The sequence below is a fragment of the Dendrobium catenatum genome, unplaced genomic scaffold (assembly GCF_001605985.2).
Source record: "Dendrobium catenatum unplaced genomic scaffold, ASM160598v2 fragScaff_scaffold_1409, whole genome shotgun sequence".
In the NCBI taxonomy this organism is placed as follows: Eukaryota; Viridiplantae; Streptophyta; class Magnoliopsida; order Asparagales; family Orchidaceae; genus Dendrobium; species Dendrobium catenatum.
Window position 1 is genome coordinate 545964 of NW_021319871.1, and position 12789 is coordinate 558752.

General features: G+C 31.6%; 1 protein-coding gene across 1 annotated transcript; it reads right to left on the minus strand.

Annotated features, from left to right (window-relative positions):
* Positions 1-775: 775 nt before the first annotated feature.
* On the minus strand, positions 776-7467 carry LOC110102407 (probable glucomannan 4-beta-mannosyltransferase 11). The gene is made up of 9 exons (XM_020830740.2): positions 6995-7467; positions 6833-6931; positions 4275-4527; positions 3782-3892; positions 3575-3711; positions 2685-2798; positions 2300-2499; positions 1933-2187; positions 776-1299 (listed from the first exon to the last, which is right to left on the minus strand). The coding sequence occupies exons 1-9, from the start codon at positions 7310-7312 to the stop codon at positions 1137-1139; spliced, it is 1650 nt and encodes a 549-aa protein (XP_020686399.1). The 5' UTR covers positions 7313-7467; the 3' UTR covers positions 776-1136.
* Positions 7468-12789: the final 5322 nt, after the last annotated feature.

Genomic DNA, 12789 nt, shown 5'->3' on the forward strand with positions numbered 1-12789 from the left:
CTTCCATCAGCCTGCTTGTGCTGAGTGCAAAGGTTTACGACCATTTTGTCCTACGGGATAGTGTGATCGTACTCTTTGCATTCGAACCCCATGAGCAGAATCCTTTCGGAGACCCACAGTAACAAGCTTTCAAGTGGTTGATCTGAAATGCAACCTCATGTGATCTTCTAGATCTCAAGCATTTTACATATCTTGCTAGTATTATTAACCATACTACAAGGCCTATTCTCAAGAGAGTGATATGGTCATTTGAATCTAGCTGGATTGAATAGATTTACTGCTTCAGCTCTAAAGACAAACACAAGTTTTTACCTATCATTTTTTTATAATGTTCTCTAGTAGGATTTGAGAATGGTTGGTAAATATTTGGTCTGAGATTCCTTTTTATTGTTTCCACTTAAATCAATGAAATTTTTGTGATTATGCCCATTAAAACTTTATTATGCCTCAATTATTTCCTTCATCAATGCATTAATTTGAACCCACTTAGTTGATTAGAACTAATTGGAAGCACCTTAGTCCATAATTACTCATGGAAAACTAGGTATTATAGTAAGTACTATAGGTAAACATAAATAGTTTTGGTTTCCCATGCATCATTGTACCATCCTTTCTTTACAGGAATAAAATTAAATTAGTATACTTGCACTAACTGCTTAACGAATTTATTCCAAATAACTACTCATGTAGTAACCTTGCTTAACATGTATGAAATGCTTTGTGAGGGGCTAATTGGAATATAAGGCACATTAATAAAGAGGAATCTAAATACAGCTTTAGGAAGCAAATATACCTTTAAATTTTATTATCTGAACCCAATTATATATAAATACATCTTTGAGAAAATCACAGAATTTTATATAAGCATTGATATCAGCATCTATGAAGGATCCATTCATTTCTTTCCTTCAAATAGTAGAGGTTACTATGACCATCAGCTTTTATTACACCTCTTCTCTCTCAATAAAATAAAAATAAAAATAGTAGCTCCTTATTTCTTCTACAACTTCTCAGGAACAACTCATCTATATAGATCAGACACTAGTCTTTGTTGAATTCCCCACATGGAGCAAAAAAAAATTTCCACCCTGAATGACAAAATAATTTAAAGCATGCGAACCACTAAACAGCTGTCTTCAAGAAGTTTTAACATATGTGCCAATGAAATCAAAACCAATAATAAGGAATGCACATGATTGCATAAAGAGGTAAATGAAGTATCCTTTTTTAGTGTAGGCGACATCATAGAATCCAGCCGAAAACATGAAGACACCCATCCATAGCTCGGCCAAATGAAATCTAATGCAACAAATAACAAGAAAGCATCAAATTTGGAACTCCATAGTTCAAATATAGTAATAAGGAAATTCATATGTGTAATGCTTCTCATATCTTTCGAGGCCGACACCACTTCTCTACCCTTCCTTCAAGCATATCAAATTAAAAATATAACAAATAGGGAGAGAGAGAGAGAGAGAGAGAGAGAGAGAGAGAGAGAGAGAGAGAGAGAGAGAGAGAGAGAGAGAATTTGCAGTATATAGAGAATGCATAAATATATTGTCATTAATTCTTATTTCTCTAATTATATGATTAAATATGTTGTGTGACACCTAGTGATTAATTTCTCTCTATATAGGAAGGAATGCATAAGAAAATGCTTGGAATAATTTTTTAAAAGCATAATAAGGGAATGGTGTGGTCAAGAGCTGTTAATGAGTGAGAAAATCATAAAAAGCAATAGTATCAACTTATTTTCTCAATCATATACTAGCAGTTCTTTTAACTTTGCTTTACATGATGCATGATAGAATTATATGTTTTATGCACTTTAAAATTGTAACAAGCACAAGAATCTTTCAACTACCTAATGATCATCTGACCATCATAAGCTAAGGATTAAATAATTAAAAACATTAAATTAAGGTTTAATACCTTTGCCTTGTCCTAACTTGAGGCTTCTTATAATCACCAAGCAACGGCTCTATCACTTTAGCATCTCTTAAATCTTTTGCATTCTTAACTATCACTTCCATAGATGGCTTTGTCTTGCTACCATCACCCAACTTTGTTGTAACTATCCATTCATTAACCCGGCCAACGTCTAAAAAACCTGTAGTAGCTGCCTTAATTCGATGCAAGGACATTACATTTTCAAAGAGCACCCAAGGGATTACAAGGTGGAAAGAGCTGTTCATCAAATAGAAGAGTTTTCTAGCATTTAAATCATCAATATCAAATATATTATGGATACTCCAACATAATAATAATTATATAATATTTGTTATTTTTATGCTATTACCTTGGAGTTCCTACTGATTTAAGAAGTGTAATAATTGTTGGTATGTATGCGACTCCCCACAAGGGAATCTCGACCTCAGGAATTAGAACGGATAGTGGAATCACAATGCAGGAGAATATATAGGCTGATGTATGAGCTACAATCTTTCCAATGAAGAAGAAGTTATAGATTAGGTGGATTTTTTTCCATGTTGAAACCTTCTGCAAAAGTCATTTATACAACACAAAAAAATTTAATTGGAATGACCACAACAACACCTAAAAATAAAGTAACTTTCTACTAATATTGCAAATGTAATAGCATACTATATCATATATCTGCTCTACTGGAGCCTTGTCTTTGATAATCAACTTTATATAATATTGAGAATGAAGTATATACATACCTTGTTAGCTATTATCTCCAATATCATCTTCTTGAAAAGGTTTGCAGGTCCACAAGACCATCGATGTTGCTGATATCGATAGGCCTTGAAAGTACTTGGTAATTCACATTTTACCTGGTATAAATTTTGATGATCAAGTGAGCGAAGATTAAACAATTTACCACTTGAATGCTAATTTATATGCTAAGTATGCATTAATATGCATTTAAGTTGGATTGAGTAAATCATCATGGGAGCTTAATCAAATTAAATAATGCATTTATTGAGAACTACTTAGAACCTTCTGTAACTTGAAAATCACAAGCCAGATGTTTCCTAATCCTCAAGCCACCAAGAGCTGAATAATTGAAGTCTGCCATAAGCCAGGCCTTACTTGGCCATCAAAATAAAGTTACCTAACTCGCCTAAGGATCCTTAACATACCCAGTTGGCAAACTCACCTTTCTAAAGGGTGCTCACCCTCAATCTACAATTTGTATAAGCTTTCTACCTCACAAAAAACCTAGAAGTCAAACTTTCTAGGTACATAACTAGTTACACCTAGTTCAAGTCATGTATTTTTTATAAATGTGATCAAAATATATAGTCAATTGTATAATGTTAGTTTTGGCCCTCAACTATAAATAGGAGATGACATGTTGAGCACATAATCTTGTACTTTAGAAAAATATTTCCTCTTACCTAAATTTCTCTAAATGTCTCTTATACTTTCCTAAATTCTTCTCATAATCACTCATTCTATTAGCTCTTTGGGCACATGTTATATATGTAATAAGATCTAGTTATCTTTCATGGACAACATCCAATCAAACAACAAATATATAACTTACAACAAATTTATAATATATATAAGTAGGGTAGAAGATAAAGGAAAAGATATGCATGCAAACCTTGACATCACCAACATACACAAACTTCCAACCATCAAGACTTGAACGAACAGCCAAATCCATGTCTTCAACCGTCGTCCTATCCTTCCATCCTCCAGCATCAGCAATGGTTGATATGCGCCAAACGCCGGCAGTTCCTAAACTCAAAGTTGTTTAGACCTAGTCAAGATAACTATTTTCATTCAGAAATTCACTCTTAATTTTTACCATTAAAACCGAAGAAGGAAAATGCAGATGACCCAGCTTCTTGCTCAATCTTGAAGTGATAATCTAATGACATCTCTTGCATTCTTGTCATCATGCATTCATTAGCATTCACTAAAGAATTCAACCATGCAAAAACGATTAGAATTTCTAATACGAGTTCATAAATTTACCAACAAAGTGCAAGATATATTAGTCAATTATTGAATAATGTTACTGTTTTATGTTGTTGGGATGCCTAATTTGACTAATACATGAAGAAAAGTCTTATGCAAACTCAATTGCAAATCAATTCGGGTTTGAGGCTACAAATTTACACCGTTTGTAAAATCTTCAGAGGCCATAACAATATATATCCATCAATTGGGTGAAGTTGTGTGCTATTCTAAGTTATATTTTTGTTTTCTCTCAATGAAATGAATTAAGTCTCACCTAATTCCAACTTTTTCTTCTCTTGTGTCATTTAAATGAGGATATGATTAGGAATTAAACTTACCGAATTTCCATCGAGCTTGAACAAGAGCAATCTCCGGATTATGAATGAGAAAAGGGACTGTTCGTTTCAAGAAATCAGATTCTGGTTGGAAATCAGCATCAAATATGGCAACATATTCACAATCTTTTACAGAATAATGAAGCATTCCATCTTTCAAAGCACCAGCTTTGTACCCATTCCTGTTGTTTCTGACCTCATGATTTATGTTCAACCCTCTGTTCTTCCATATTTTACATTCCAATCCCACCAAATCCTACAAATATTCCATTTTAATGTTATAATTGAAGATAAATGCATACATAAGGAAGCATTCTGATAAGTTTTAATTCATTGCTTTGCTTTTTTAATCTAAATGAATCTGTCATAAGTCTTTTTTTTTTTTTTTTTTCTTAGAGTTTTAATTAATTAGTTTTCTTAAGAAATTAATTTTAGTACAAAAAATAATTTTAATCTGATAAAGCATAAAATATAGAGGCCGTTTGATTTGGATATTTTTAAAATACATTTATTTTTAATTAAATTTAGAATAACTAAAATATATGATAGATATTAATTATTTTAATTGATAATTTTTTTAAAAAGTTATTGTCAAGTTCTTGAATTTGAATGACCGTCAACGAGGTAATTAGAGGCGATATATGAGAGAGCATGGATAAGTGCGTGGGTGCAAACGGGTGCGCGAGAGAGTGTCAAGAGGTTATTTTTGACCAGATCAAAAGAGTACAATAACATCAAGCATTTATCCCATTATGTGGGGTCGGCTACATAATTTTTTTTTTTCTCTATTGTGTCCTATTAAGAGTTAAATTCTCATTTAAATATAATAAATAAAGGTTATTCTAATATTTTCTAACTAAATCTTTTTAGGTGTACTATTTTTTTAACAAAAGTCAAATCTAATACATCTACTTTCCTAACCGGGTCATCGGAAGGCCGCCATTTTATGTGACCAAACCATCTCAGGTGACTTTATCTAATCTTATCTTCCATTGGAGCTAGGTTGGAAATCTTGGCTAATTTGGGACTTAAATGGTCCTTCAATAATTTAAAAAAAAAAATCAAGGGTTGCTATTTTGTATGATGATAAGTGAGTCTAAAATATTTCATGGGTTTTAAGAATTTTGGTATTCGGTTTGATTGAAACAAAAAATGCAAAGTTGCATTTTAGTGAATTCTAAATTTACTTAGATTATTTTGATGTATCCAAACTCAATTGTTTTTGGTTGATTTCAAAATACATCTTTGTAGGCCATGTTAGTTGTCACGACCATCATTGCGGTTATTGTTGTCGACCTATGGATTAATTATTCTATGAGGACACGGAACGTCGTCCGAATACCAACTAAAATGTGCCACGTCACCCATATGCTCGTTACTGCCGCTCGGTATTGCTCGGTACCGTGGTTCACTGGCTCGGTACCGCTGACATGGCATATTCTGGTTGGTCTGCGGATGACATTTTGCGTCCGGTCTCCGAACAAAATAATTTCTTCGACCTATGACACCACATCACCATTGGCCATCAACCCCTCCTTCATTAAACTTTATATTATATTCATTTTACTTCAAAACCAAACAAAAAATAGTAATCATTTGGATTTGTTTTATACTCATTCAAATAGCTCCGAATATTTCAGATATATAGCATTCTTTTTTTAAGACAGCATTTCTTCAGCAAAACTTATAGTCCCTTAATTTTTTTTTTTGGAAAATAAAATACAATAAATATGATAATCTCTCGTACCCTTGCAAAAAAAAAAAAAGTAATATCAGCCATTGTCGCCTCTCATGGTACTTGAATTATTAATCCCTTCTTGCTCCTCAACAGAGCCCCCATGTCAGGCTAAAAGGAAGTGGATCTTCAATTATAGCAGAAAAATAACAAATATTTGAAGTGCAGGACATAGACTAAGTAACTCACCTTGATCTATTGGTTTGGAGTTTTAACTATCAATCAAAAAATTTTGAATTCGACATATGTGATGTGAGTGTGATTTTGTTTTAATTGGCTCCAAAGTCTCCAAAAAAAAAAGATGGAGACTTAAATTTATAATTGTAATTTATAAAAGTTAGGAAGCAAAGTACATATTGAATATTTAAATTTATATTTATTTATTTTAAAAATATATATCAAAGATACAAATTATTAAAAAAAGTAAATATTAATGATAGTTTTATGTGATTTGAAGGTCTATGGTGTTATGTATTTATAGTAATACATATAAAAATTTATGTATAATATATTTAAGTACACTCTGTATATAAATTTCTCAAAAAAATTAATGGTTAGTGTGTTGAAAGTATGCACATTTAAAATAAGGAAAATTAAGCGTCATAAATATGCATCAAGGAGAAAGTTGGCTACAATTCAGTGTACATTAATATATAAAATAGTTTTTTTTTTTTATGTAGAGAGAGCTCCTTGGCCTATTGGTTGAGAGCTTAGGCTTCCAACTAAGAGGTTCAGGATTCGAGTCTATGTGTATGCGTAGTGTGTGTGAGTTTGCCTTAAATGACCTAAATGTCGAAAAGAGAGAGAGAGAGAGAAAATTCCATGCCTTCACAACTGGATCAGTGGAGTCATCCAGTACTTGAATAATCATCCTATCAGATGGCCAATCCAAATTGCATACTGCCCTTATTGAAAGCTTGTACACCTGCTATCACCTTTTCCATGAGGCAACCAAAAGAAATGGCAGAGAGAGAGAGAACTTGCATACCTCTTTCTCATTGTACATTGGGATCTGTACAAGCACCATTGGATAAGATAGAACACCAATCTCTAGATCTGAGGTCTCGGGTCTCATTGGCTCCCATCTATAACGCTTCTCAGGCTTCAATTTAAACACCTTGACAACAAGACAAATCAATCCCACAAACACCTTCTCCACAAAAATCATCAGAGTCATTATCAAGCAAATCAACACTGCAACTCTCAACAATGGCGCCACTATATTCACTCTTATTTGCTTCCATTTCGTAAGTAACACCTCTTCAATACCTTCCAAATCGATAGACAAACTCCCAAACTCTAACATTTCTTTCTTCTTTCAGAATTTTAGCTTCTCGCAGCGAAGAGGAGCTCTCTCATGGCCTCTTATACTTGATGTCTCTCCTCTCATTCAATCAATGTGTTATTGTGGGAATTAACTTCTTGACATTTCCCAAAACTGACAAAAAAATTTAGCTATGAATCAATTATTTTTTAGAGTACAGGACAAGAAAATGACTCCAGTTATACAGAAAGCTAGTTTTGAGCTCTGAGTATTACTGCAGCCAGTCTTTGTTGATACGATATATAAAGAAATTGAAAATCAACCCATAAAAATTGTAATAATGAGCCCGCAACGTCCCACACCTTATGCTTGTTTAGTGTAGTTAACAAGTCCCTTACTCTTTCCATTTCAATAAGAAATATTTAAGATGCTAATAATTTGATATTTAGGTATCGTTTGGGCTTTCCGGCAGCTTTTCATCTTTCTAGTATAAAAATTAAAATTTTGTACTAAAAATTTGCTTTAAAAAGCAGTAAGAAAATCATCCCATAGACATTTACAAACATGCATGTTATGAAAATATTATATCTGAATCAATTAGTGACCAAAATCTTCCAATCTATGCATCATGCATGTTATGGCAAAGTGCATTTTTTTTGTTTTTGTTGCCACTTTAATTTATAACAAAACAAAATGATTGATGCAAAAGAAAAATATTATTGCATCAGAAAGAGAACGGAGGCTGGAAAAGTGTCAAATTGTTCACCAATTAATAAAATTGGATGCCTTTGAGATTTAGGAGATCCAATGCTCAGAAGTTTGCAAACTTAGAAGTGCCAACCTCATGTGACTGCAGCTTAATTAAAGTTTGGTTTGATAATCTTCTTTATATTAATGCTTTATTTAAAGGAAAAAAAATTAAAAAAATAGGTACATTCCCTTAATGTGAAAAAAAAATGATTCTAAGGACAAATATCAAATCAGGAGATAATATCATAGAAAATGTGCTGCAAATATCAAATATAGAACATTAATTTTGCTTCTTGGAGACTATTATTATCAGTTTTGTACTGTTATCCGATTAGTTCTACTCATTACAAGAAACAAAAAAGAGAAATTCCCCTTCATAGAGCCTCTGATCTGCTCAACTTTCTCCATTATTATTAGAACTTTTTTTAATTTTTTCACAATATCGTCTTATTATCAATAAGTACCAAATAATGAATGAGAATGACTAATATAACAATCAACAACAGCTATTGTTACAAATTATTTCTTGGCCTTTCTCTGAGGGTGGGAAGAAGAGGACAATGACACTAATTAGCTTTGAAATTGAATGGATAAAATAACGTATTGACTTCGATGATGAATATAGCTCATAATACAAAGAGAAATATTATAGGGTTATATGTCCTTTATCAGAAGGTCTCTCCTCTTATGACAATTAGATCATATAATTAAAGGCACTGTGCACTTTATATTACACAGCACCATTATCAGAAGGTCTCTCCTCTTATGGTAGTGCCGGCGGCGATAAAGGTGGTGGTTGTGCTTCGCCTCGATTGTAATGTCGGAGATGTTTTTGATTGAAAAAAACATCAATGGATCTTGTGAGTCTTTATGTGAAGCTTTTTTGTCAAAAATCAGAGAAGACCTACAAGTAGAAGAAAATAAAAGAGGATGAAAACAAGGAAACTAGCTTAGCTTTTCCTAAGGTACATGTACATGTTCCAATGTTTAATGGAAAAGAGGTAAACAATTTGCATCATTGAAATAATACTATGAAAAAATGGGCAATAAAAAAATACTGAGATTTACATGAAAATTTCTAGACAAGTAAAAAATCAATAGTAGAGATGACGAATTCAAAAGGACGAAACAAGCGAGCACGAGAAGATAGTGGCGGTTTATGTAATATAGTTATATAAAACCCTAATTTCATGTATACAAACATAGTGCAAAATAAATAAAATATATTATCTGAGATTGGGCCTACCCCTTTACTACCATCTCAAGTCCCAAAGAACTTTTCATAATTAAATTACACCACATATTTCACACCACAAGCCTAAGCCTATCAACCCAAGCCCACAAATTTGGATCGGAAAGGCTTTGTTTTATATAAATTTAGGTAGTTCTAACTTCAAGTTAATGATAACAATATCTGGAACTCAATAAGCTCATGAAAATGTATAATCATGAAGTGATCTAATGAAAATCTGTAAGTTAATTTAGCATTGCTTACAATGAAGTGCTAACTTAATTACTATGAGTTTTGTCCTCTAATTAAAATTAATTCTTGAGTTGTATTAAAGCATATTAATTCAATAAACTCGTCCGGCCAACTTAAGTTTTAGAAATAGTGATTGAATCTGGAGTTTCTAAGATTTGCAAACTATCGATTGGAGTTGCTTGGAATCTTTTGTGGCCATCGGATCGAATTATCATTCAAGTTCTTGATGCATGATTCAACTGAATTTTGATGATCTCCTTGCTCGGATTTATCTTCCTGTGCTAACTTAATCGACAAATAATCAAATTCTCTGCAACCATACCCTTCTGAGTTGCAGGATTTAGTTCAGAAGGAACGTGAGATGGAGAAGAAAAGGATATATAAAACATATATTACATATCGAGAGATAATAGAAGTGGATATAAAGCAGGAGATCGACATAAAGGAAGCAATGGAGATTCCAACTGTTCCTTTTCCCATTCACAATCCTGCTATTTGGCCATGTTCTTGCTCGTTGGAAACTTGGTAAGAACGCACTTTTTTACCTATATGTTGCAGTGAAGCTTACTCTTTTATTATTATTATTATTATTATTATTATTATTATTATTATTATTATTATTATTGATTATAAAAAATATATTATCATCTTAATGAAATTAACAATGATCTTATTTGATCACCAGCTTGCAAATCCTTCCAAAAATATTATCATCATAATTAACATGCATTATATTAAATGATAATTAGATAACACGTGCAACATATGTTATATGGAACATCAATGAATGCTAGCTAGAAATCTTCTTGCAGTGTTTTTAAAATATTATTGTTGCGTGCTAGAATATACGCGGCAGTAGAGTTAGAAACTATTCGTCTTAGCATTGCACGAGTATTCCGCACACAAACAGAAAAGAGAAATGAACACCAGAGTTTTTACATGGAAAACCCAAAAAGGGAAAAAAAACACAGGGCCTTGCTCATTTGTAAAGTTCCACTAGTGTTTTTGTAGATTACAAATGGCTGATTCGTCCCACAAGTCGGGACAATCAGAATACAATTTGTTTCTTCCAGGAAGTTTACAAAGTTCTGCAAATTCCAGGCGTTTCCCGAAAATCCGGCAGAGTTCCGGCATATTCATAAGCTCGTTAAAATCAGAGACCATTTAGTAACTCAAATTGCGTTTGAAGCTTCCAACAGCGCTTCGAGTCCTTGATTCGGACTCATTTGGGCTCGGATTGGGTCGAATTTGGTGTTGTTGGATTCGTATTTCCGAGACGCTCAGTTTGACTATAAGCTCGTTGAAATCGGAGTTCATATGCTCTCGAATTTAATTTTTGAAGTTTTCGAACTGATTTTGCCTCAAGATACGTGCCCAATTAATTAAGATAATTTCATGATGACGTATCAATTATATCTCCAGAAACTATGAGGAGTAATATTTTATAATTATTCTTATTTGTATCCAATAGTTTTAAGGAAATAATAATAATCAGAAACAATTAACACTTGGCTGCCTTTATACAGTTAATCTTAATAATGATTATTGCTTAACAACAACAATACAATAATGTCATTATTAAATAACCATTTTAAGATAGAGCAACAATCAGCATCATCAACAGAAGAGGCATTCATTTCTTTTAACGGTAAGATACCTTCTCCAAAGTGGCAAACTGTATATATATAATAAATCGGTCTAGCCGTTAGATTTTTTTTTTTTTTTTTTTTTTGTAATAATTTCGAGGGACTACGCGTTAATATTCAAAAAAAATAATTAGTATGCATAAATAAAGCAAAAAAAAATTGAATGCATAATAAATAATCTATTTACAAAGAAAATTAATAATAATAAAAGCAATTCAGACAACCATTATAAAAAATACTAACCAAATTTTGTCGCAAAAAAAAAACACTTGTTAATGTGACCGTGAAAACAAACAGCTCAACGAATACTCATAAAACCCAATAAAAATTAGAAGAGGAAAGGGGCAATGAGACTACTTTAAACAAAATTTTATCTCACGTTTTCAATTCTTTTATTGCTGAAACTATATTCTTTTATGGCATCGATGTAAAGCTGGTTTTAGATGATGTAGCACCTAACACATAGGATTATCAATGTACTGCCAAATTGATAATTATTATTGATATATGACCATTGTTAATCTATTTGATCAATTATTAATCAATCAACTGTTATATATATTTTTTATTATGAAGTTTTGACATGATCTTGTAGACCTGCCAAACCCAATTGTCTGCATATAGCCAATAAATGAAAATTGAAATGATTTTTAGCCTAATTTTAAGTTCACCAGCCCCAACTCAGCCACTTAAAATTTCTACTTGAAGGATTATGTTGTAATTAAGAAAAAATTTAAGAATTATTTTTCGATAAAAATCAATATAATATTTTATTTAAATTAGCATCATAATATAATATATCAATGAAAAAATCAAAAGAAGATGAGTTTCAAAATCATTATATTAACTTTTAGATGAGTATAATATATATTACACTATATTCTTCTGAAAAACTATGAAAATCAATTATAATCAAATTTTAATCAGAATATCATGATTTTTTATTATTTTCATGTTTAAAAAAAATATTTAAGATTTGAATCATATCAGTAAACTAATATTTTATAAGTGGAATTTCAATGATTTTGTTTTTATCTTTTACTTTCATCCATTTTTTTAGGCTTATAACATGTTTTCATTTATTTATTTGTTTCTACTTTTCAGATATAATTTCTCAGAGCTTGGAATTGTAATATGCCTTCGGCGATGCGCATCATATTACTATTCTTTTAGAACTGACCAAAACTACTTACTATAGAATAATCTCTTTCATATCTCATAATGCAATTTGCCTGTGGGAACCTTCATCCCTATATGAAATCAGAGCTCTCCAACAAAATTCTTCGGATAGAATCCAAAGATACAAAGCGCTCTGAAATGTGGCTTCAAGGAATAGAGAAATTATACTATAATATACAAAGCAGCGAAGTTGGACTATATGATATCATTTCTTTAGAATGTCTTGTACTCGACGAAAATAATTATAATATTATCAATAATAATAATGACGACAAAAATAATTATTATTAGGGAAATTTGCATACATACCACTTTATAACATCCTATTTACATATCTAACATCTAAAACTTTAATATTACATCCATACCACCCTATATTATTTTAATATCAAATATACCACTTATATTTCTTTCCTACCACTCATATATTTCATTTCTACCACTCATATTTTGTATGAAAA